This window comes from Megascapheus bottae, chromosome 23 (assembly GCF_031878675.1).
Source record: "Megascapheus bottae isolate mThoBot1 chromosome 23, mThoBot2.hap1, whole genome shotgun sequence".
In the NCBI taxonomy this organism is placed as follows: Eukaryota; Metazoa; Chordata; class Mammalia; order Rodentia; family Geomyidae; genus Megascapheus; species Megascapheus bottae.
The window spans coordinates 26,877,687-26,903,757 of record NC_143531.1 but is presented as its reverse complement, the minus strand read 5'-3'; the positions used below and the strand labels follow the sequence as shown (position 1 = coordinate 26,903,757).

At 45.3% G+C, this 26,071-nt stretch overlaps 1 protein-coding gene across 4 annotated transcripts in view; it reads right to left on the bottom strand.

Moving 5' to 3' along the window:
• Rnf150 (ring finger protein 150) overlaps positions 1–23,778 on the bottom strand; it is a 98,126-nt gene extending 74,348 nt beyond the window's left edge. For 2 of the 4 annotated variants that reach the window (XM_090356915.1, XM_090356914.1), the window contains exon 1: positions 22,946–23,777. In XM_090356915.1, coding sequence (XP_090213041.1) covers positions 22,946–23,408 — 463 coding nt within the window. In that variant the 5' untranslated portion in view covers positions 23,409–23,777. Of the gene's footprint in view, positions 1–22,945 lie in introns of all 4 variants that reach the window. The other 2 variants (XM_090356913.1, XM_090356912.1) reach the window with 2 other exon arrangements.
• Between the last annotated feature and the right edge of the window lie 2,293 nt (positions 23,779–26,071).

Genomic DNA, 26,071 nt, shown 5'->3' with positions numbered 1-26,071 from the left:
GGTTTGAACTCATGGTCTGGTACATGGCTAGGAGATTTCTCTGCCACTGGGCCATCTCCTTAGCCCTGCAGTTTAATTCCACAAACGAATATATCATGACCTCTAATGTTGCTTCCTAGAGTGAAAAGGGAAAACCAAAATACTTTGTCCAATTGCATGCTCTGAGATCCAAAGCAGACTACTTCATTTCAAAATCGTACAAGATCGGCCATCTCAAGCCGATTCCTACTCAGGCTTGGGTGTCAGAACCAACTGACCACGAGGCCTATAGGAAGACCCTGGGACAGAGGACACAGAGCAACCACCGAATCATCTTTCTATCACACCTAGAATGTAGTTCTGATTCATTTGTTCAGGTTTCCAGTCCTAATTCTGTAAGGCCCGTGGTCCTGTAACACGCCAAGAAATCAGAAGAAACTGCTCAGTATCCAATTTCGTTTTTTGAAAATCCATAAAGCGATTTTCACATAAGTAATTTTGTATTGTGCTTTATTCACTTTTTAGACTGAGTTTTTAATACTAAGGAAGAACCCGTGCCAACCAGCTGGCTTGCTCATAGACCTCTGTGTGCTCCTTTGAAGCCCTTCAAGCACTCATAAGCCTTGCAGGAGGATCGGGAGCAGCACTTAGCCCCTTCTCTCCTCTGGAGGGCTTCCTTGCCACTCCGCCATGGCATTCCCCAGGGGCTGTGGCTTCCTGAGGACCCCTCACCTCTTCCCAGGAGTGGAAGCTCCTTGGCTTGGTGTCTTAAATCTGGCCTGGGCTCTCCTGGGCTTCTCATCAGTAAACCTAGGTAAAGTCTGACCGCTCTCACATCTTTTCCTACCAGCAGCACTGGTGCTCACTCCCTGCTGCCTCCAGGCTGGAGTGGCCTGATCTATTCCAGACACACCCTACTGTGATTTGGGGTTCAACTAGTTTCCACAGTCTTAAACACTACAACACGTGGGGAAAGAAGTGCTACCCAAGGTCCTGAGTTCAAACCCTAGTACTGTCAAAACCGAGCCAAGCCAAACGAGTAAAAAAGTCTAACTACATACGTGTATCTTATATTCACATTAAAGATCCAGTAACATAAAAAACCAAAACAGAAGAAAGGAATAAAAACAGGGGAAAGGAAGTGAATATCAACAAAAGGAGAGGTAGAATACCTTTAACATTATTAGTTGAACTAAAGGTTATTCAATTAAAGGCAAGGCGGTATAGTTTTATATGCTCTAAGTTTAATAGTTGGGCAATTCTTAAATTCTATGCATATGAAAGAACTTAAAGTCTCTACATCTACTTGGCTGTTCTCTAGTGAATCCTTATGAGATAAATGACTCTTCAGGTGAGACCACGAATCCTACTTCTGCATAAGTAGCGGAGGCAGGGAATGGAAGAGCCCTGGAGAAATGGAGAAACAAAGGCGCTTCCTGAAATAGTGGATGGATACGTGATGTTTCTGATCCTTCTCAAACAGGAAAGAATGATGTCTGAAACTCTTGGAAATCATTAGAAACAGAAATTGCTTCTAGAATTAAACATAAGAAGGAAAGTTCCTTTGCAAATAGCTAATATAGTTCAAGGTTTGGCTCTTTGTGAAAGGCAAATTTTAAAAGACACTTTGGTGTATGTGAGCTAAGAAATTCATTACAGTTCACTCTCTGAAGATTGACTGGTCTGTGCAATTGAATAATAAGAACCTCTGCTCATAAAGTTGGACATTAAAAAACTGACATCAATCTTCTCAAGATTCCTGGAGTGGGCTACCACTCCGCTCCTCCCTTGATCTACCAAATGTCGGCTCCTGGAACCTGAATGGGCTCCCTCTGTCCACACAAAGCCATGCAGCTTGCAGATGACCCTTCAAACACAGGTGATGTGGAATTAGCATATCCATCTTTGTTTTGATGTTAAAATAAGCTGGAATCTTAGATCTTTATACAGCAACCGCAGAAAAGGCCCTTTGCAGAAGCTGTAGGTGTTGGGATCAAAGTCTGTCATAGTCTCTCTGCCTGGGTAGCTTCATCTCTTGGGCCTTTTGTCCTGAGTGCTTTCTAACCCTTCTTCCTCAGCACCAAGTGGACTTGTGTGGTCCAGAGGTGTTTTTGTGGAGGAGAGTGATTCAGCCAGAGCACAGCTGTTCAATGCCGACACACAGAATTAACCTATTCTCTAGCTATATTGATACTCTACTATTGTACTGTACAAACTTCAGAAACACACATCTCCATTATCTGTACAATCAATTCATTTTAGTGATAGTGATGTCTCTTTTTTCTTTTTTACCATTATAAAAAGGCATCCTTGGTACTGTGAAAAATGAGCAAACAGCAGTTTACACAGTAATAAGTTTCTCAACAAAAGATACCGACGGCACCTTAAAAATAACTTTCCAGTTAGTTTACATCACTGAAATCCAGTTAGTTTACACCACTGAAATCTTTTAGGCACAAATCCAGGTGTATCTTGACACTAAACCAGTTATCTATAATAATTTAAGACATTAACATTTTCAAATCAAATTCATATTTTATCAAATTTACGATGCCAAATTACATAGCACCAGAGGGAAGTATGTTGCAATGCCTATTTATAAATCTAAAGTATGCTTGAAATAGTGATTCTGTCTGAAAGTATTTTTACAAACATTTCTTCCAAAGTAAATTTTCCCCTAAATAAAAAGATATAAAATTCATCCAGGGAAGGATTAAAACAGCTTTTGTTACTGTCTCCTCAAAGTGCCCTCAGTTTGAAGGAGAGCAGGAAGCACAGCACACACAGAGGACTGCTAGCCAGGACAGATGCTATCACTTAAGTCCCAAAGGCCTGCCTATAACATAAGATACTGGATACAAAAGGCTTTGTGCTGCAGGCTGGCAACTCCCTGCATGGCTTGTTGATGGTGCAAGGGTGGAGTCAGCGTGCAGACCTGTGACACCCAGTCTGGGGAGGCAGGTAGGGTAAATAGGCCCCACAAGAGGACCTATGGCTGGTGGAACTATTTTGCGTTTTGCTTGTGATTGTGACACATGATTTGTCAAATCTCATAGACCAACTGGGCATGGTGGCTCACGCCTATAATCCTAGCTACTCAGAAAGCTGAGCTCTGAAGATTGCTGTTCAAGGCCCGCCTGGACAGGAAAGTCTGTGAGACTCATCACCAGTTAACCATCAAAAAGCTGGGAGTGGAGCTGTGGCTAAAGTTATAGAGCATCAGCCTTGACCAGAAAAAGCCAAGCAAGAGTGAAAAGCCCCAAGTCTATGCCTCTGTGCTGGCACAAGGAAAAGTGTACACGAGCTTTTAAATATGCATATATATGTGTATATGTGTGCATATATGTTTATATATGTGCATATTTAAAGAATACCATATATATATAAACACTAAGAGAATTTTCAGTTTCTATAACAATATGTGATACCTATTTTGGGAAGATGATTTTCTGTTACAGGTTAAAAATACTTCAAATGAGTGAATTGTCAGGTTTACCCAGCTTTCATTTTGTGAAGCTGGATACATCCAGGAATAACAAGACTATTGCTAATGATACTTTGAAATAGTTTTTGTCATATCTGTTTGCTTTAGGAAAGAGGGCTTTCAGGTTTATTGTGTTCAAATAATCCTTTCACTCTTTTTTTTATTCTGGACAAAGTAACAATCTGTATATTCCATTACACATACAAGGGCCCTTGAGGTCCAAACCAGCCATCCAGAGAAAGAACGCAAAAATAACTTGGCTGGAATTTCAAGAAGCTTCAAGAACCATGGGTATTTTATTTCTCCTAACCTGAAATGACTTCCACATTTTTTTGTTTGATAACAATGGCTGCTAAGGAAAATGAGGAGGTGTGTGTGTGTGTGTGTGTATGCACATAACTTAATGTACTCTAATGCTCTTTTCAGGTCTAAAAATCGTTCAGGCTTCACTTCAATAATCGCTCGAACAGAAAGAGGGAAAGGATGGTGCCCGTGGACTCGGGGGCCATGTCAGGACAGAATCATTTGCCAAAGCAGATGGTAAGCTGCAGGACTGGAATGTTTGAGAATCTTTTCCTTCTTCCTAAATCTAGCATGAGTTCCATCATACCAGAGACATTCTCGTGCATATTTCAGCCCTGACAGAGCTTCACTGAGGGCCAGCAACCCAAGGGAGGGACGGATATTTTTGTTGGGCATGTTTACTTGCTTTGCAGCTCAGAAAATTTCTTTCAGCCATCCGTTTATACATTTGGCAAACTTTTACTTCTGTCAATCTTAAGCTGATAATGAGATAGCCAATATGATTAATGAACATGTATGCCCTTTGGAAGGGTAAGTCTAGACCATAGAGTAATTTAGAATGAAGTACGCCCTTCACACAAATGAAACTCATAAACATAACGTTGAGAAGCAGATGCCAGACACAAGAGTACATTCTGTGCCATTCTGTTTATATAAAGCTCATGGAGCTGGCAGGCAAGTGTAATCTATGGAATTTAATGTAGGGATGGTGGTTGGCCCTGAGACAGTTACCAGATGGGGACAGAAGTAGAGCTCGTGCCATTAGTGTTTTGTTTCTTAATTGGGGGTGGGAGGGGGAATTCACTAGTTTTGCAAGTCCCTGTGATTTGATTATACATATGCATGGTTTATTTTAATGAAAAGGTCAACTCTTTCAAAAGAAAATGTTCTAGACAGGTGTGTGGCTCACATATGTGGACTCAAGAGCAGACTCCACGTTTTCCTACCCTTGTTTTGTCTCTGTGGAGTCCTTAGCTTCAGTGAATTCCCCCTCAGGATACCATTATTACTTTTCCTTACGCATCTCCTCTACATTCTTAGGCAACATGAACCTTCCTACCATGCACCAAAGAGTCGTGGATATATCAGTTACTCTAGTCAGTCTCTGAACTGTATCCACTGGCCTCTCCCTGGGCTTCTGCTCATGCTCTTTCATCAGTTCTTCTATTCAGCATAAGAAACCATAAAGACCTGTGAGATTTTGCCTCATGTGATAGCAGTGAATCTGTTTGAGAGCTGGCTTGGGCATATTCAAAACGAAATCACAGTGTCCTTTCATTCTAACCATAAAGGTAATGCAAAATGTGCAGGACATAAAGAGGCAAGTACTGCTAACGACTGGCTGCATTGTTTTATTACTCATTCTTTCCAACATCCTAGCATCTTTGTGTCTGGGCAAGCCATTCTCCCAGGGGCTTAAGGAACTCTGGATCGTGGAGGGATAACCAAGTTTGGCATTATGGCCACACATGCTAAAAGAATGCCAAACCAACTTACCATTTATGGACATCTTTGAGTTATTTCAATTTTGGTCTTTTAAAAGCATCTTTTAAAAAAAATTTACTCGCAGCCACCATTATTAGGATAGACCCCTAAATGTTTATTTTCTGGGCCCAAAGTGTACACACAACAAAATATCGTTAGGGTACCTGTTATCAAACGTGAAGAATAATACTGTGTTGATGTGTTTCTACAGTAACAGACTCTGCATCTCATGGATTTACTGTGGCCGTGTGCTAACACCTCTGAAATCAGAATTTGTATGGAGAGCTTTGTGGTCACAGCCAGCCAGGTGGCACTGTCATGTGGTTGTCACCGCATGTGCCACCTTGAAACATTCCAGCCAGAAAGCCACTTAACAGCCACCCCAGGAGGGACTGGAGCTGTGACTGTCCTGTGGTAACATCTTCATACTTGATTTAGGATCATGAAAATGTCAGCGCTGAATCTCGCAGAATAGGTGTCGATGGCCTAGAAATCAAAAAGAAAATCGCAGCTGGCTGAGCGGCCCTCTGATGAGGAGCTGTATTCTCACAGCTACCAAAGAAGCAGCCAGCCACCACAGGGCACAGACACAGAGGCCACCTGAGACATGATTCAGAAGTGCTGGATCTCTGAAAACATTCAGAAAATGTCAGCTCGCTTTACCTGCCCTTTCCTCCTGCATACTTTTAGGAATGGTCAATGGTCAAAGCCTCTGTCTAAATAAGTGTAGAGAGAGCTTACGGTAGGTATGGGGAGTGGGGTTAAATACTGTCAAAGTACCTTCTGTACATGGACAAAAACACGAGGAGGCTGTGATTCTGTACAATTAACATATACCACTGCAAAAATAAAAAAAAAAACCCTAGTGTGTTGTGAAGCTATGAAATGGATTCTAGTCACGTAAGAAACAGTGCTATTTTATTTTAATTGACACTTTTCTTCTCATATTTTTTTAACTCACAGATTAAATATCAATGGCTAGCTTCGAACCCAGATGGTCAGATCTCAGGCTGCTGAGTAGCTGGGATAACAGGTGTGAGCTTCCTGTTCTAATGCCCAAGTGCAGGGCAGCTGAGGCATTGCTGTGGACTTGCCTGGGCTCTTCCACTCTCTGGGGAGTTTGCCTTTCTGACTCTCAGTTTCCTTGTCTTTACCAGGATCTAAACTGCCTGGGTCTACCATGTACACCTCCTCTCAGCTCTACCCACTTGCTGCTTGACAACAGAATCACCAGTGACAGCATTGCACAGGACTGGGTAGACAGGAAAGCCAAGGTTAGAAGCATTAGAGGGTTTGACAGGGCCTTCAATCCATTCACTTCGGCCGCACACACTGGTTCTAGAAGGATGTCTATTTTTCCACTCATTTTAAACACTCACAAGCCTGGAGTGCTTTTAACTTCCTTCAGAAATCTGTTCCATCCGTGCTTGACCATTTTCTTCCATGATAAGTGGCTGTATGAGATTCTCTCTTGTGTCCCTAACCCACTGTTTTGGTCTTTCTTTTATAGCTATACTGAAAACGAATCCTAAGATTTATTACTTGTAATTTCGGCATGTTTTTATGATCAACACTTTACATTGGCTGGTATAAGAAAGGTGAAAATGTGACTTTTTTCCCAAAGAGCTGGGATTACTCTGAAAGCAGAACATGTCTCCCACTGGGGCAGAAGAGAGAAGCTAAGATGGACTATCCCACAGTTTCCAGTGCTTCAGGGAGGAAACCACCTAGGCTGGGGGACAAAGCAGGAGAGAAGCATGATTTAAAGAGAAGTGACAGAGACACTCCAGGGAAGGAGGTTCAGTCAAGATTTAATTCTGCAGGGAATAAAAATGAAGCCCACTATCACTTGTCATCACAGAATTCCTTTCAACCCTGTCCCCCACCAAAGAAAACAAAAAACAAAACCCTTTTTTTAATGAAGGCAAGTGAGCTGGTAAGCAATGTGTTGACAAGACGGAAGAAGGTGAGCAGAGCTCATTTTGACTTTGGAGACAGTAACTATTTCAAAGAGCAGATGGAAAAATCAGAGGCCAGAGATACCAGACTGACAGGGCAGATGAGAAAGAATCTGATGCACTCCCCCTCGCCACAGTTTTAAAAAATTCTTGTGAGAAAAATAGTGTACCTTAAATGTAATATTCAGCAATACTGTATATTCCTAGGCAGGTTTTCAGTAAAGATTTTCTACATTAGAATAAGACTTTGTGTGTATGTGCGTGTGTGTGTGTGTGTGTGTGTGTGTGTGTGTGTGTGTGTGTGTTGGTAAGGTGTATTTCAGTGTACCTGCATCTGGAACCCAAGTTTGGGTTAATGACAAATGAATGTGACATCAGCAAGGTCCCGTGAGAACCGTGAAGACACAAGCCCTCTGGAAAGTTGCTCTGCTTTGTTTTGTTTCAGTCACGGAGGTGCTGGGAGCAGTGGTATCTGCACATAATTCCAGGTATTTGGAGACGGGAAGATTGAGGTCCATGCAAAAGCATGAGACCCCATCTGAAAACACATCCAAAGCAAAAGGACGGGAGCATGGCTCCAGCGGTAGAGTACTTACCCCTCAAGCATAAGCTCTTGAGCTCAGTCCCCAGTACTCTCTCACCCACACATACACCAAGTCACAGAGAAATATTTAAACGTTTATATGACCTAGGAAAAAAACCTAGCAGCCATGTCATCTAAACCCCAAAGGGTTATGAATAGCTGGTAATTTTATTCTTTGCCTAAATGATGTTTATGTAACTCAGTGCTGATTTGTGTTCATCTTTATAAATTTATCAACATGATGCACATTTGGAAAACTTAAGAAAACTAGTAATTTCCCAGAAAGAAATTCCAAGTCTTTCTCAGAAAAATAAAGTGAGATGTTTTTATCTTTACTTGGAGATGAAACTTGGAGGTTTTTCTTTTTTCCACTAATGGAAAAGAATAGTCTTTCTTCTACCATATCCAGAATGATAACAAAACAAAATACCTTATCATAGTTACTGTGTGTCTATTATTGAATACATAATGGTATCAGGAATGGTCAGACCTTTACTTTGTTGGTAGCTTCAATATAATGCAAAGTCAATACAGAAATGTAGTTCAATTGGGCCATTCCCAATTATGATATTTCCTAACCCACCACGATATCTAGCTTTTTTTTTTTGGCCAGTTGTGAACTCAGGGACTGAGCACTGTCCTTGGACATTTCTCAAGGCTAGAGCTCTACGACTAAAGCCACAGCATCACTTCCAGGTTTTTTTCTATGTATGTGGTACCGAGGAATCGAACCCGGGTCTTTGTGCATGCTAATGCTAGGCAAGCACTCTACCACTAGGCCAAATTCCTGGCCACTACCACGATATCTAACCTAGTATTTATCAGTGAAGAACACTCCATGCTTGGGAAGTAAATGTACTTATGATCAGTCTTCAAGCACATTCGCAGACGATATATAAATAAAGCACACTGGAGTCTTTTATGTACCACTTATATCAGGTCTATTAGAAATATCGATTGGAATTTCACTGCATACTTCTCATTTCTATAAAACTGCAATGGCAAAAAGCACAGAATATTAAGAATCAGGGTCATTAACATGCTCAACTTTCAGTACCAATCCCTAGTTTACCACCGTCTATGTTTCTTAACACAACACAGAGGCAGCTGTAGTACCTTTCAAGAACAAAGACGGCCCTACCCATAAACCACTGTGTCCCTGGCTATTGCATCGACATGATGGAGGCCTGCTGGTAATTCACAAGGAAGGAATGCAGCTGTGGACAGGAGTCCAGCACACATCCCACAATGAACTGTACATGGTTTGCTGAGCAGTTTGTTTTGAGCAACGTAAATAATGAAGCAACTGAAAGGAAACATTGAGCAACTGAGATCCACTGACCAGGGTTTCCTGTTAGGATGGATAAGGGAAATCTCTGAAAGGCAGCGTGGAGCAGGCAGGGCAGCTGCAGTCCCAGGGCCTTGCCTTCTGTCCCACGCTCATTCAAAGTGAAGACACCAACAGAAAATCCTTTGCTGAGCCCAACTCCTTGGCCATGTAGGTTTTGCCAACTGTATTCCTACTGTTCTAACTGGAAGAGGAAAGCTTTCGAGTGCCAAAGGCTTTTGGTGTATCATGTTCTCATGCATGTTTAGGTTGCTAGGGGGGGGAAAGGCCTTATTTATTGAATTTTGAATCCTGCCTGTGGTTGCCTTGGTAGAACCAGAACCAATAATGCTGTAGACTTTATGCGGCCACAGGATGGATGTCGCTTACTCTCGCTAGACAACGTGTATCCCATTTGCTAGACCATGTGGGAAAGAGAATTGATAGCCACCCTTCACATCCAAGAAAAATGCCTGTGTAATCATGAAAGACCTTCTGGACCATAATTCAGAAAAGACAGTTTTCTGAGTTGTGAAGCCTCTCCTGACCCGACTAGTCCAGCCCACACTAGAATAATAAAGAAGAAACAGAAGATAAAGCTGGAAATAGCTCTATTAGCAAACATTCTGGCAGCGATAATAACTATCCCACCAGCTACCCACTGTGTGAGAAGGGAGATTTTGCACAGTCATGAGAAACAGCCATCACCGGATAGTACTCACCTAAATCCTCAGTTTTCCTATCACACACATGCAGGTGTGTGTGGATAAAAGAAAAGTCAGGAGGCAACAGTTGCCCATATTGCATGTGTTGAATTGCAATCTTTTTCTCTACTTCATGTAGCAAAATCCCAAGGTTTCTGCTGATCTATGTTGCATGGGCATTGGGCATAACCAATGGCTGGCAGAGCATGCTGGAGGCCTTTCAGCAACATTCTCAGCACAAAAAACAGTTTCTTATTAACGCTTCTGAGACCTGCCCAACAATGCTAAGGGAGGGGCGGGAGGTGTGAGAGCAAACTAACAGCAGAGGAGTGACAAAATGCAAATGAATGCATTCCATTAGGAAAGCAATCTCTTAATGAAGACACTGCAAAGCTCCAATGACTACCCTGCCCCTTTGACCATCTTTACACATTACTACCTTCAGGATTAGACAAAAGATGGCCTCCCCTTCACTCCACACAAGACACTAGCAACAGTTAGGTGCAGTGGCTCAAGCCTACAATTTTGGCTACCTGGATTTCTACCCATCTACTTCCCACAAGAACCCCACAAAATAGATTCTACTGTGCTCATGATCTGCATGTTACAGACAAGAAAACAAGCAGGAAGATGGGCTGACCTGTCCAAAGTATTAAAGCTGTTTCAAAGTAGAGCTGCAACTAGCAAATAGCAGATTCTCATCTGGCTCTTTCCACTCAAACATGCAGTCCATCTACATGACAGGATGACCGACAAACAGAATGCTTTGCTATTGCAGATAGTGACACTCCGGTGACAATGATTACACAGGTGCATGGCTGTGAGTTCTGCTAAATCATCTGTTGATCAAACTCCTATGCCTCATGGACTTGCGAGGACAGGGGTTCTTAGGTACAGCCTCTTTTCCAGATGAATAATACAGGAAAACTGGAAAAGATCATTTTATTTTTTTAATTTTTATTTTTTTTGCCAGTCCTGGGCTTGAGCTCAGGGCCTGAGCACTGTCCTTGGACTTTCTCAAGGCTAGAGCTCTACCACTTGAGCCTCAGCACCACTTCCGGCTTTTTCCTATGTATGTGGTACCGAGGAATCGAACCCGGGTCTTCATGCATGCTAGGCAAGCACTTTAACCACTAGGCCAAACTCCTGGCCTGGAAAAGATCATTTTAATAAGCTAACAGTGCCCTTGTTCCAATGGGAGCATATATTTGTTTATTTTTTTAAATCACTGACATGCTGAAGCAAAGGCAGATTCGGTGCCAGTTCTGTTCTTTCAGATCTTCTGGTTGTCTTGAACAATTCCAGTGCACCAACAACAGTTTTGATTACGGTCTACACAGCTCCAGCTCCTCCTCCCTAGGGACAATCTCACAGGGCGACACAGCCCTTCCCTCTTTAGCATCACATTTAAGGAGGAATGGTGTGAAAGCACTCTCTCCAAAAAAAGCTCACTTCTCTGCAGCACCCTCGGCTGCTGCCAACCTACAGGCGGAAATCGGCCTTCATAGCTCCGCTCATATGAGCTGTGTGGTACCAGTATGCTCTCATGGTTATATTTTTCTTTCAAAGTCTCATTAGCATTGTGTCCCAGTTCCACGAATTGCATACCTCTTCATTGTAAGTGACACAGGGCTTCCTAGGTCGGGTACCGGTGCATTATCAATAATGTAAACTATATATTTAATAATAATCTATTCAGCACCTCCCATATGCTATCTCTCCACTAAGTGCTTTACATACATCACCTCATAAAGTTCTCACAATAAACTTCAAGAAATATTGCACACTGCTTCTTGCAACTGATACCAGGTACATTAAAGTTGTGGTATGTTTTTTCGACATGTGTCCAGAAACCAGGAGTTATGGCCAAATAATCAACAAAAGGAACACTAAAGACAGACAGAATGAGTTACTGAGGAACCACAGGTGCAAGTCAAGAAAGTCTTATTTAAAAATCAAGGACATACAGAGCCGGGAGTTTGGCCTAGTGGTAGAGTGCTTGCCTAGCATGCAGGAAGACCTGGGTTTGATTCCTCAGTACCATATACATAGAAAAGTTAGAAATGGTGCTGAGGCTCAAGTGGTAGGGCTCTAGCCTTGAGAAAGTCCAAGGACAGTGCTCAGGCCTGAGCTCAAGCCCAGGACTGGCAAAAAAAATCAAGGACATAGCAATTTAATGAGCAAGGAAAAGTGCTCTGGGGCTATTCACAAATCAGGCATTATCCAAGTCCAATTAAAATTCTGAACTACATGTTTTCAATATACATGTACTTGGTTTTAATTCTCACAATGATGCCACTCTTATTCTTATCATGAAATAATATTTCTCCTATAAATGGATTTGAGGTTGTTTTGCATATGTGAATAGCAATCTACCAATTTAGGGAAACCACAGTAAGAGAATATAATGAGAATGATTTATGTATAAAACTAAAATTAACATTTACTGGCACAAATTTGCATAAATTGCATTAGCAGGCAGGATCCTGGTTCAATTCTCCAGGAACACCATCTTTTTTTTTTTTTTTTTTTTTTTTGCCAGTCCTGGGCTTGAGCTCAGGGCCTGAGCACTGTCCTTGGACTTTCTCAAGGCTAGAACTCTACCACTTGAGCCTCAGCACCATTTCTGGCTTTTTCTAAGTATATGGTACCAAGGAATCAAACCCGGGTCTTCATGCATGCTAGGCAAGCACTCTACCACTAGGTCAAACTCCCAGCCCACCATCTTTTTTTTTAATGAAAATAAATCATTCTATGAAAACCATAACTGTTCTTTAAGCAAAAACATACAGGCAGAGGCCATAATACATAAAAGGCATTACCATATGTACATAAGGGGTAAATGTGACTTGTATAATAATTAAATTCACAATTATTTACACCTTAATCCATTGTTTGGCAAAAGAATTGCATTGTATAACTACATTATAATTTAATAGCCATAGCAAATTATTAAGTTACCTGATTTTGGTGGGAAACTATTTCTGGACGATTTATTTGCTTTAAGGAAATATCTCTTCCCTTCACATAATTAACAGAAATTAAAAATTTAAAACCCATATATCTCAATGGTCTTGTTGAAACTTATACAGCTCTGGTCTACAATCCCAGTTTTGTTTTGTTATGTAAGTCTGTGACTTTGAGCAAGTTTGCTAGGAAGGATCCATCCCAGTGTATAACGTAGTGCATGGAAGTGTTCAGAACGAACAATTCTCGATCAGATATTCTACCCAACAGAGATTTGCTGACTTAGTTGCTTCAAGAGATATGGATGGTTTGCATTAAGGATACAAACTTCCCTCAGAAATGTGGTCTCCAGGGGAAGGGAAGATTGAGTGACTACAAGAGCTGCAGCCATAGCCATTCTATTCCTCACTGATGAGTTCAGTGGTTGATAGCTCATTGATGAACTAACTCTGTGGTTGCTAGAACAGCCAGGCTGTGTCCCTCATCAGTGAGCTCTATGACTATTAGAAGATCCAGGGGACCCTTAGAGTGGAGCTGCTGACAGCTGGACTCCTTACTTCTCATCAGTCACCTCACTCTGAGCTACTCAGGCTTGGCAAGTCAGTGCCAGGATTGCTGCCAGGCTCTGGAGCCATGAAGAAGGCGCTTCCGTGAATATGGAAGCATGATCTGCACTTGACCGGTCAGTGGGTTGCTTAGATAGCAGGGGCAGGTGGAGGAGACTATGCACATTCACTTACTCATCTGCGAACCCAGGAAACTGAACCCAACACCGTGGCAAATGAACTGACACCATTTGGATGATCCAAGGATGCTTCTATCTTGGTTTTTTCTTGGTTTGGAGCATTTTCACTGCAGCCTTCATGTACAAATGACATGGTATTGAGGGAGTATCTTATTCAAGCTCCCTGCTCTCTAGGGTTGTATATACATTTAACCAGAAATTCCTATTCTTCCAAAAAAAGATAGAAGAATCATGTGACTGAGACTTACCCAGAAGCATATGACCAAAGAATGAAAGCTCAGTAACACCAAATCCCGTCACTCTCCCTTCTTTTGCAATATGGTAGCTAGAGAACTGTGGGGGCAATTCAATACTATTGTTCCTTCACAATGTAACACCTCATTTCAGTTACCCAATAAATCAGTCAAGGGCCAAAGCTCCAACGATGTGTTTTTTCTGTTTTCTTGTTTCCATTGTTCCAGTGAGAAATATGAACTGCAAACAGGAAACACAAAAGCACTGCAATTGTTTCACCATAATCGTGACAGCATGGCCTGTTTCAATATTCTCACCTACTTACAAATTTCACCGCAATATCAAAATGCCACTCATTCTGGATTTCAGAAACTGTCCTGCAGTAATTATGTGCCAACGTTTCAAAGACTGAACATAAAAATATGTACAGCAGATTTATAGCTATGCTGCGGTTCAAAATGAATTCTTATTAATTGCCTTTCCCCACCCTTCCTGCCTATAATACAATGTATTTTCCACACTATGACTAAATTAATAAACATGTGTAAAAAGCAACTACTTTATAAACTACTGCACAAGAAGAGAAGAAGTTGATTCGTTTTGGATAGCAGGAAGCCAAGATGACAAGAATCATTTAGCTTTATTATAAACTAGACTTTCTAATCTAAAAGGATCTAGTTTTAATTGGGTAAAGAGCTTTTCAAGACATTCAGAAAGGTCAAGAGGATGAGAAGAAAAGAGGAAAAGGTAGAAAAGGGCAATTCTGTCCTGAGGTAGGCCTCGTCTAGCAAGGTGGGACTGAGGGACATTGATGGCTTCTTGCAAATATTCCCTTTCCAAGCCAAATGTCTCTCAGAAGGTGAAGGGCATCAGAAAGGGCCACAATTCACCACAACCATTAGCCAAGGTGAGTCACCCAAGAAACGTGTGCCATTTACCAATGTACAGGCTTCTGTCCCCAACACTTGTTGCTGGCTGGTGAAGACTGCAGAGGACCAGAATGAACGCTACGTGTTAGCTGGATGTGACAGAGGCAGTCCGGGCAAGAGACCCTGATCCACGTCGCTGGTACAAAGCAGTAGGATTCAGATTATGTCTCTTTTCACTGTAATGGCGCTGTACACATATGAAATGCTCAGGACTTCCTCTTGACTGTATGACATAGCATACGGATTGGCCACAGCTCTGATGGACGGATGAAGCGTGACTTTCACCTTATGGACAAGGAACTCAGGCTTGGGTTCAACACTTCACAAGCTCCCAGACTCCTGTGTGCAGCAAGAGCTGAGAGTGTTAGAATCTCACACCAGTGGCCAAGTGACCTCAGGCTTCTGTTACTCCATGTTTCCCCAGGGCACACATCCAGGTCACTTGTGTCTCAGAACACTCTTTTCCTGCATTACCTTATTCTGCCTCTTAAACTAAGACCCATTTCACTGAGTGAAAGACAACATGGCATCTCTTAAGATTGAAAGACTACATGCCAACAGGGCACTGGTAGCTCACGGCTGTCATCCTAGCTACTCAGGAGGTTAAGATCTGAGGAACTGGGTTCAAAGCCTGCCTGGAGAGGCAAGTCTGGGAGACTCAGCTTCAATTAGCTACCAGGAAACCAAAAATGGAGCTGTGGTTTAAATTAGTACAGTGCCAGCCTTCCACAGTTCAGGAACAGCACCCAGGTCTTGAGTTCAAGTCCCACAGCCAACAACAAAAGAATGAAAGAGTTTTACAAATAAAATAATGAATATTCAGTATGTAAATTCAATTTGCTATGAATAAAGTACCATACTTTCTGTCATTTTTCTCTACTTATGTAGGATTCCTTATTATTCCCTTTCTGACTATTCCTCTGCTTGCTGTGCTTCTCCTTGCTGGCTATCAAGATCTCATTATTGTCACTGAATTCACTAATTCACGATTAAAGTGAAATTTACTGTACAGCTTTTATCATTATAGTCCTTGTGAAATTTTAAAAAAATAAATATTTATCTTCATGTAGGATGCACATACTTTCAAAGGGAAACCATTTTAATTTAAATAATGACTGAAGAACCAAGTGATAAAAGAGCATGAGAGAGAATAGCGGAGAGTAGGCGGGGAGGTTACTGACGTGTCACTGACGAGTTACGCTAGGTGGGAAGAAGAATTCTTGTCTGTGCTGCACACTGAGTGACGTGTTCTAACAGTGATGCTCTGTGTGCCTCAGGAAGGCAGGAAAAGGGATTTTGGATGATTATGCCATAAAGAAACGGTGGCTTCTTGAGAAGATAAGCATGCTGAACTTAACTTCTATATTGTAAAATGGATATGGTTATGGAAACATCATGTTTTATATATTATTTATTACTCTAATAAGTAAACACTCAAGTGGTACAATTGAGGGAAAGAAAGAAAGAAAGAAGGAAGGAAGAAAGAAAGAAACTAGCCATAGATGCTACCTGCGGAGGGGCAGGGAATGAGATAGGAGGCAAGTTTTCACAGTCTCCCTGTATTTGGAGTTGGACTATATCACTATATTCCATACTGTAATTTTCTGTATACTTTTTTTGGTAGGAATACTGAGTCGTGATAAGAAAGCCCTGGAGGGGATTTTCAACACATCCAGTGTAGCAGCTATCACCCCCCCAGAGATCATAGCCTTCTGCTTCCTCCTCCCATGCTGCTTACTCTCTGCAGGAAGACCAATGTAAGTCAGGATGAAGAATCACTCACCCAAACCAGGGTCTCCTTCACCCACCATAACCAAGAGGAGGAAGGGACCTGCCAACGTAAGCCAACTTGAGACAGGCTCACAACTGAAACCCACGCCTTCTCACTGCACATTTCCCAGAGGGATGAGGGGTCGCCAGCGGTAATCCTGACAGTTCTCTTCACTGAGGAGTCCTGGCTGCTGGCTCCTCTCATTCTATGTCCTGCATTAGCTGCCAAAGTAGTCTAGCTTGCATCAAAGTGATGCGGAAAAGTCGAGAGAGCCCTCAGTTGCAGCAGAGGCGGGTCAGCCCTAGGAATGGCAGACAGATGGTTTCTGTCTGCAAAGCAGCACCACAGCGAACAGGCAGGAGGCTATGAAACAAAACAAGCACCCCAGAGAACCACTCCACAGCGACGCCATCAACCTTTGAACTGATCCCACGTTCTCAAACTTGACCTCGGAAGGTCACCACGACTATGAATTCTTGTTTATCTATCACAGAATGCTTACTGGAGCATCGTCTCTGTAACGAAAAGAAAAAGTATCATGGGAACATTACGAGAACTTCAGAACCAGGAATAGTTTTAAAGCTACTGAAGTACACATACACACAATATAGTCCCAAATTGCTAACAGTTCATGTAAGTATACATAATGCAATAAGTATATGAACAGACTAAGTGGGCTGTTAGGTTGTAGATGGTTTCTAATTACCTTCAAATGTTCCGCATTTTCAAATTAGTCTACATGCCATATGCATTTTGTTTAAAATGAGAACATTTCTAAAAATTGTATATGGCGAGCTACAACACAATAAACACAACAGTATTTAACTACATGTTTTGAAACTTTTAAGCTCTTCAAGGGACAACCAGTTTATCTTTTTGCATGATATGAGTCAGGCAATAACTTCCTGCCATACACTGTGAAATAGAATCATATATCTGTAATGGGAGAGGCTCAAATAAAAATGCAACAACTTCATTTATATGTGCCCCAAACCCAGAAAACGGTCTTCAATGACAGATAATTATAGTCTCCCATGTCAGGCTCTGTGGCTCTCGCCTGTAATCCTAGCTACTCAGGAGGCTGAGGTCTGAGGATCATGGTTCAAAGCCAGCCTGGGCACAAAAGACAATGAGACTTTTATCTCCAGTTAATCACTAGAAAATAGGAAGTGGCACTGTGGCTCTAGGGGTAGGGCGATAGCCTTGAGATGAAGAGCTCAGGGACAGTACCCAGGCCCAGAGTTCAAGCCCCAGGACAGAAGAAGAAGAAGAAGGAGGAGGAGGAGGAGGAAGAAGAAGAAGAGGAAGAGGAAGAAAGAAAGAAAGGAGGAAAAAATTATAGTTTCCTGTGAAATTAGAGATTAGCATGTTGTGAGCTCATCTCTCCAGTCCCTAGGTTAGTTAATAATATTTATTAAGCACTCCCCACATGCCAAGGACTCCTGCAAGCTTGAAGAAACTCAGTCACGAGAGGAAACACGTCTAAAATCTCTGCTCTTGTGGGACTCCCATCCTGGAGAGAGGAGACGCAGAAGGTACTAAAGGAGAAGGTGTGGGGAAGGAGGAGATGGAGGGAGGATGCTGTTTGGGGAGCATGGCCATGTGAGGTCATGCCATGAAGGAGCTGAAGAAGCTACTGGTCCCACAGGCCTGTGGCAGGAAAAACACCGCAGTAACTGGAGGAAAATCCTCCCTTCTCTTCCACCATCCTTTGGTCTTTTGCAATTACATTTCTGATGTAGATTTAGTCCGCTCAGGGCTATACAATAAGCAGATTAATAGTTTCTGTAGAAAGTGGAGACCAGGTGATAAAGGGAGAAAGTTAAGAGGTAAAAATTGTATGTGTGTGTCTCCTGACAACCCTCTCTCAAGTCTTTTTCTTGTTGGACCGTGTAGAAAGCCTGGACTGATTAAGAACTCAAACCTCTTCAGAAAACCTTACCTAATATGTATGCTCATTACACTTCTCTTCTCAGAGAGAACATCAATGAGCCATATAATTAGTACAAAATTATTTCTGTAGTCTTTTACTAAAAGTCACCTTATAAAATAATGTAAAAGTAGCCCAATGAATGATACATACGAATGAGCTTCTGCACACCACCACGCAGAGGGAATAGGTGAAGCCATAGTAAGAAAGCAGCTCGGTACTGGCCCACAGTAGATCCTTATCTTTCAACTTTGTACATAATTTAAATCAAAATAGACCAAAGGTCTAAGGTATAATCTGAAACTTTGTGACCATAGGGATAATAAGGAAGTCTTTGAAGATACAGACAGTGAATCATCCTTGAGTAGATCTCTAATCACTCAGGAAATAAGAGGAAGAATTAACAAATGGTACTGTACTAAATGGAAGTTTCTGCACACCAAAAGAAACAATGATCAGAATAAACAAACAGCCCACAGAGCAAGAGAAAGTTTCTACCATCTATTCAACAGATGCACAATTAGTACCCAGGATATTCAAAGAGCCCAAAACACTAATTATTAGCAAAGTACCACTATGCTATTAGTAAATAGACAGATAGACTGACCACACAATTCTCTGCAGCAGAGACATAAATGACTACTAAACACATACTGTACAACTCTATGGCTACAAAGAAAATGCAAATTTAAAATGACATGGAGAGTCTACCTCCCCTCCCTCAGAATTGTAAACATCAAGAAAATAACAAATGTGGGTGAGGATAGAGGGAAGAAAGAACGTATATACACTATTTATGGGAATGTAAATGACTTCAGAAATTAGAAAGGAGAATCCTTAAAGAACTAAAAACAGAACTACCATTTGATCCTGCTGAACAATTCCTGGCCTTGAGCTTGCCAGCCAAGCACTTGCGCTGGGTTTGGCAAATGAAAAACATTTTATAAGGATTCAGGTCCACTGTAAGAATATCATTTAACACATACAACGGATGATGGCTTTTAATAACAGAGACTGGAGTTCTGGCTATGGGGGAGCTGTTTGTTCACAAAGAGTCAGGTAAAAAGTTGGGTTTAGGGGAAAAGTATGCACAGCCCTGCACATGGAAGAGGGGAGGGTGAACCTGCTCAGCATGAGAGTCAGACCAAACACAAGTGACAGAGTGGCTTTGTGTCTCTTAGGAGAAAAATGAAGTGGGAACTGCGGGTGCTAAGAAATATGTCTTTCAAATCAAGTAATGATAGAAGGCTCACAAAGTGTTGGGGAAGGAGGTCAGGATGGTACATACCTGTAATTTCAGTGAGTCTACAGACAGAGGCAAAAGGATTGCAAGTTAGAAACTAGCCTGGAAGTTGAGACGCTATGACAAAAACAAAGTAAAAACAAAAGGGTGGGGATATAGCTCCAGTGACAAGATGTCTGCTTGCTTGGCAAGCCCAAGGCCCCAAGTTCAGGCTCCGCTTATGAAAATACAAGGACCTTGGCCAGGTGGAAGGCAGGCAGGCAGGCCCCCCTGGCAGGATTTTCTTATCAACGTTAAGTCTAACATTTGAATCACAGTAGATAAGTTCACATCCTTTTCTTTTTTTTACATAAGAATACATTTTAGAATTCCAACAATTCTTGGAGACCAGTGAATCTGAACTTCATATTTTTATAAGGGTGAAGACAGGCTAAGGAACAAGGATGGACTCAACGCTCAGCAGTTATGGACATATTTAGAGACACAGACACCTCTATACCTCATGTCACTTAGGAAGCTTCAGCTCCTGACGGGTGATCCCAGTTGGATGCTGGTGGCTCATGGAGGCTGAGATCTGAGGTCTTGAGAAGGTTAACCCAGACATTCACATTTGGAATACATACAAGAGACATATCCACACCAAAAAACTGTACATAAATTTCCTATCGGTATTATTCATAAAATCTCCAAAGTAGAGACAACCTAAGTATCTATCAGTTGACTAAGAAAGAAAATGGGATGCATCCATAGAATGGAACATTATTTGGCAGTCAAAACTAGATGATGACACATGCTACAAACTTGACAAACTTTATAGATGGAAGATTTCAGAATGCCTATGGCTGAGTGTGGGGTGAATGGTAAGGAGTAACTGCTAACGGTACAGGTTTCTCAGAATTAGATGGTAGGGAGGTTTAACTCAGAATACTGAAGTGCACTGAGTTGTATACTTTAAGTAAGGGAATTGCAGAGCATGGAGAGTACACACTGATGAAACTGTTGTGCTGAGCAAAACAAAGTCCTGGCAAATTACTAGTCTATTGCTGGTGAATCTGCAACATTGAGAATGGGAAATCATAGTTTTAGGAAGAGCAGAAACTCAGAATCACTTATGCAGGAAAAAAAAAAGATAAAAAAGCCAGAAAGAAAGGGGTAGATCCAAAGTAGAGCACTTGTCTAGCACGGGTGAAGACCTGGACTGGAGTCCCAGATTTCCAGAAGTGAGGTGGGTAGAGAAGTTTCAGGGTCTCAGCACACACCCAGCCACGGTACCATCTCTATATCACTCAAAACCTCACCCCTTCTCACCAAGACTCCACCAGTTCCCACAGCCCTGGCTATGGAAGAAGCGATGCAATGTCAGCCTTGGTATTCCAAAACCATCTTCTCGGGACTGAATTTAAAATCCACAGCTACAGGATCCCTGGTCGACAGGTCATATCCCCAAAAGCACAGGGCAAGAATAGCGGAAAGCACCTAACATGCAGTTTCCTGAAGTGAATGGAAGAATGTAGACTCGAGTGTAAAGCCTTCAAGTTCTGGACCAAGTGAACCACACTGACCGAACGGTGCTGGCCTTGCTGTGACTCAGGAAGAGGAATTTCAGGGTCAGTGATGGGTTCCCCACACTCGCATTCATGTAGCTCCTTCATGATAGAGCAGTCCAAGGCTGTCTTTGACTAATATGGGGAAATATTTTTTAAAAAAGAGCTTTCTAGCATTAACATACTTCTGGAGTCAAAAAACTATTGGATCTTAGACAATTTCCCTTACGTAATTTTGGCCTCTATCTTTAACCTGTTCCTAAACCTATACTCCCACTAGGTCTTGATTGAGCAGCATTTATGTGGAAATGAACTTTGCTTTTTTTAAAAAAACAAAACAAATACAGGCAAGCCATTAATTGATCCAAGCTGCTGGCAGTTGTAGAAAACCTTTGTAAACAGGAGTAAACAATGCCTCTTAGTTCATGATCAAAGAAGTTAAACTGAAGACTTCATTCTTACATCCCAGGAAATGTTTAAGGAATGAATTGTGCAGGCAGCTAAGCACTTGGGAGTTTATGAATCCATGAAGCCCCCTTACCATCCTCTGAGTGCAGCTTTTTCTATATAAAAGATTAATGTAAAGATCGTTTATACCACTTAACTCACCCCTCCGTGGCCCACACATTGTTGGCTATCAAGTTCAACCAGTGTTCCTATCACTAAAGACCAGAAAGCAGTATTTCCCCCTAGAAAACTATTCAGCTCAAGGAAATAGACCCAACACTTCTAAAACGGTGCCCTCTAACTTTTTAAAGGCACCACCCGCCTCTCCCCTCCATTAATTAACACGCAGCCTTTTTTTTAACCTGTGTTTTGTAAGTCTCAAACAATTCTCCTCCTGACCCGTTTGTGTTAGAGTCGCAGAGATCCTTAATCAGAACAGCTAGTGTTACCTAGTAGAAGCAGACCGGTCGACTATGTCCCCAATAAGCGACACAAACCCTTGGGGTAGACACTTGTCCCCTACAAGAACACCCTTGCAAACGTCACCTGTTCCTGATGCTCTGGATTCCAAATAAAGCAATGCACTCACTTGGCTACTGCACTTTGCAAACGCCTTCCCCTTTTCCCCACGGAGCCTCGGCCCAGGAGCCCAGGGGCTCAGAAACCCCATCTGAACCCCCAGGCTGGTAACACTTTGGCTGACACAGCCGTGGCCACCCCCGCTTCGGGCGCTGTGGCTCCTGCGGGTCTTGCGTGACGCGCGGAGTTCCCAGTGGAGTATGGAGCGGGAGCGCATGTCCAGCCACACACAGCGAGACCCACTCACTCGTGCTCGTGGGAAGGAAAACCACCAGCAGACGGCCAACCCTCCACGGGGAAAGTGGTGAGAAGTCTGCAGCCCCGCTGCGCCCCGGGCCGGCCCGGGCTTCCTCTGGATGACAGAGCCCAGCAAAGCGCGGACATTGTGGACGACGTCTGCGACCCCAGCGGCGGGGTGGGTGGGGGGTCTTCATCTCCCACCAGGGACTGAACCGGGACTTGCAGAGGCGAGTTCGTGGAGGTAACCTGTTGGCAGGGAACCCTCCCCACGTGCGGGCACGCGGGGTGCGCACACTCGAGTGGGGGCTGGGTCGTCGGATCTGCCGGTCCCCAGCAGGTGCAGGCCCAGGCCTCACCCAGAGCCATCCGGCGGGTCCTGCCTGCCCCCCCCACTGCCTCGTACCCCCGGGGAAGGCGTCCGCCCGTCTCGGGAGCCTCCAGCCTCGGTGTCCCCAGCACGGAGCAGCCCCCCGCCCGCGGCTCGGCGGCTCACCTGCGTGGGGCATGGTGATGGTGTCGTTGGCGCCGGAGCCCACGTTGAAGATGACCACGGCGGAGGCGTTCTGCAGGGAGGCGGTGCGGATCTTCTCCCGGTACGTGCAGTTGCCGCGGGGGATGAGCGCGATCCAGGGCCGGCCGTGCGCGGGCGCGGCGAAGGCGGTGCCGGGGTCGCAGGCCAGGCGGTCGTGGGCCGCGCGGGCCATGGCCACCTCCCCGCGGGCGTCGCGCTTGGGCGAGTGCTCGCCGTAGCGCCCGCACTCGGTGCGCTCCGAGCGCAGCTCCGCGCCGGCCGCGCCGGGACCCGCGCCGGGCTCGGCGTAGGTGATGTTCACGAAGGCGGTGTACCACTCCTCCTTCTCCGCCACCGTGAAGTCCAGACACAGCAGATGCACGAAACAAAAGGAAAGCAGCCATGTTGAGAGCGCCAGGCTGCGGCACGCCTGCACCACAGACATGGCCACCTGTCTCCGCCGCCCCGCGCCCTCGCCGGCCCGCGCGTCCCGCTCCGGCCCCGTCCGCCGCCCAGGCCGGCCGGCTCCGGTTCACTCCCGGGCCCCAGGGGCCGCCGGCGGGACGCGCCGCCGCCGCCGCGGGGCCCCGATTCCCGGCGAGCGGACGGCGCGCGCCCGGCCCGCGTCCCCTCTCAGCCGAGGCGCGGCGGCTGCATGCCGCTCCCCGGGGCCGCTGCGGGCCGGGAGGCAGGGGGCGCCCCGTCCCGGGCGGGCGGATGAGTCCGGCGGCCGAGCGCCCCGCTCCCGCGCCCGGCTGCCCCCGCTCTCATCGGGGAGGCGGGTTCCGGGCAGCGGGCCGGGCGCGGGCGTCGGCGCCCTCCGGCCCCGGCCGGCGGCTCGCGGTCCCGGGTGCTGCCCAGGCTGCCCGGCCGCCGCCGCCGCCGCCGCCCGCCCCGGCTCCCGCTGCGGCCCGCGGCTGCTGGCGCTCCGGACGGTGGGCGCTGCGCCGCGGCTCGGCGCTCCCGGCCAGGCGGAGTCCGGGGCACACCGGCGTCGGAGGGGGCGGCGCGGGGAGGAGAGCGCGGCCCGCGAGGGCGCGTGTGTGTGTGTGCGTGTCTGTGTGTGAGTGTGTGCGCGCGTGTGCGTGCGCGCGCGTGCGAGGAGGAGCTTCGTGTGATGTCAAAGCTCCCGGGCTGCCCGCGCCGTGCGCTCGCGGCTCTCCTCGTGGGCCACAGCGACCTCTGCCGGGACTTGAGTTCGTTCTCCGCCTGGGCTTTGGACCGCTGAGGGGGTGGGGGGGGAGGAGTGCAAAGGAAGATGATGGAGATGGAGATGGAGATGATGGAGATGGTGATGATGATGATGGTGATGGTGGTGATGATGGTGATGGTGGTGGTGATGATGGTGATGATGATGATGATGGTGATGATGGTGATGATGATGGTGATGATGGTGATGATGGTGACCGGGAGGACGGGGACAACTTTCTGTGGCTTGAATCTCGCAAAACATCTGGCCTCATGTCACTTCTTGCAGGCTGGCTGGTCCCGGGGTGTTTGGACCGGGACCCCCAGGCTTTGGATGGTCAGCTCTGCCAGTGCGGACTCAGAGTTGGTACGTGGTGGACGAGCCTCCAGGGCTGTCTCCAGCAGTCCGCAGGGGCCGCCGGGGGCTGCGCAGGCGACCCCAGCATCGTGGCCCATGTGCCCCCAAACAGCGCCTCCTCCCTCCCTCCCTCCCTCCCTCCCTCCCAGCCGGAAGCTAGCACCGGTGGTCTGCTTTCCAACGCCAGTGCGCGGGCCCTGCGCATTTGGCGTCGAGGGTAGCACTCTAACACTTCTGGCTTTGTGGGGGTGAACTGGAGATCAGCGTCTCCCGGACGTTCCTGCCCGGGTGGTTTTGAACCCCTGGCCCTCATTCTCGCCTTCCTGAGTGGCTCCCGTGTATGCATCGGCGTTTCCGACTTCTGTTAAGGCCAGGAGCTGGGCGAGGCGAGGTGGTTCTCCAGGGCAGGCGCGCAGGTGGAGCGCACGGGGCGGGCTGGCTGGATGGCGGCTGGCAGCCGGCTCCCCTGGCACACAGCCTCGCCGCCAATCAGCAGAGGGCACAGTTACTCCAGAGCACTGTTTTGGAATCCTTACAGATTAAAAATGCAGCAGTAGTGATCCTCCCTCACCGAGGGCTTCCGAGGGGCCAGAAAAAGTCTTCAAAGTTCACCAGGGACCTGGGGGACCAGGGAATAATAAATCGACCTCTCCCCGGAGCCTTGGGAAGCGTGCAGCACTCTGGAACCTTCAATGGAGAGTGGGGAAAGGGAGTCCAGCGATGCCCAAACGAGAAGCTAGCCCAGGAGCTACTCGGAAGCATCTATCTCCACAGCCTCGGATGTGCTAGGTTTGTAGGTGTTTTAGAAAAGAGGCTTCTAGGCAATGGGGACAGTGCTTTTTAGAGCCTAACGCCAGGGAGGTTCAAGTGGGATGCCTGGCTGCAGTCCCACGACCCCCGGGGTCTGAGAAGGCACCTGACGCCTGGAAACCCCTAGGCAGACTCTGCTCGAACAAATCTACACATGCTGTGGTTCCCGTCACCTCTCCACGTTAGCAGCTGTCCTTCAGCCCCAAGGCGTGGAGAATGTCCGTTAAGACTTGCTGGGGGGCTGGTATTTCAGGCCAATAATCTTAGCTACTCAAGAGGCTGAGATTTGAGGATCATAAGTCAAAGCCAGTCCAGGCAGGAAAAGTGAGAACCATATCTCCATTTAACCACCAAAAATAAAAGCTGGAAGTGGAGCTGTGACTCAAGTGGTAGAGTGATAGCCATGAGCAAAAAAGCTCAGAAGGGAATAAGCCCTCAAAATATAAGGCATTCGTGTATGAGTAAAGTCTAGTGGAATTATTTTAAAAACTCTTTCCGGTGCAAGAACATACCAGAGAGTTGAGATTTCCTGCAGCCTGTCTCCTACACATTTTCCGTCACTGCAAAGGGAGGGAATACCCCAATACCCCCAGCACACCATCGAGGCTGAGTTTCCACTGTGCAGAAATCTCCTCCCTGGGCTCTTGAGAGATTCTAACTGCGTGTGTGTGATAGTGAGACTTCAAGGAGGAGTCAGGCAGGATAAGAGGAGTGGAAAGGAGGAGAATCTTACGTTTTTAATGTCCAAAAGC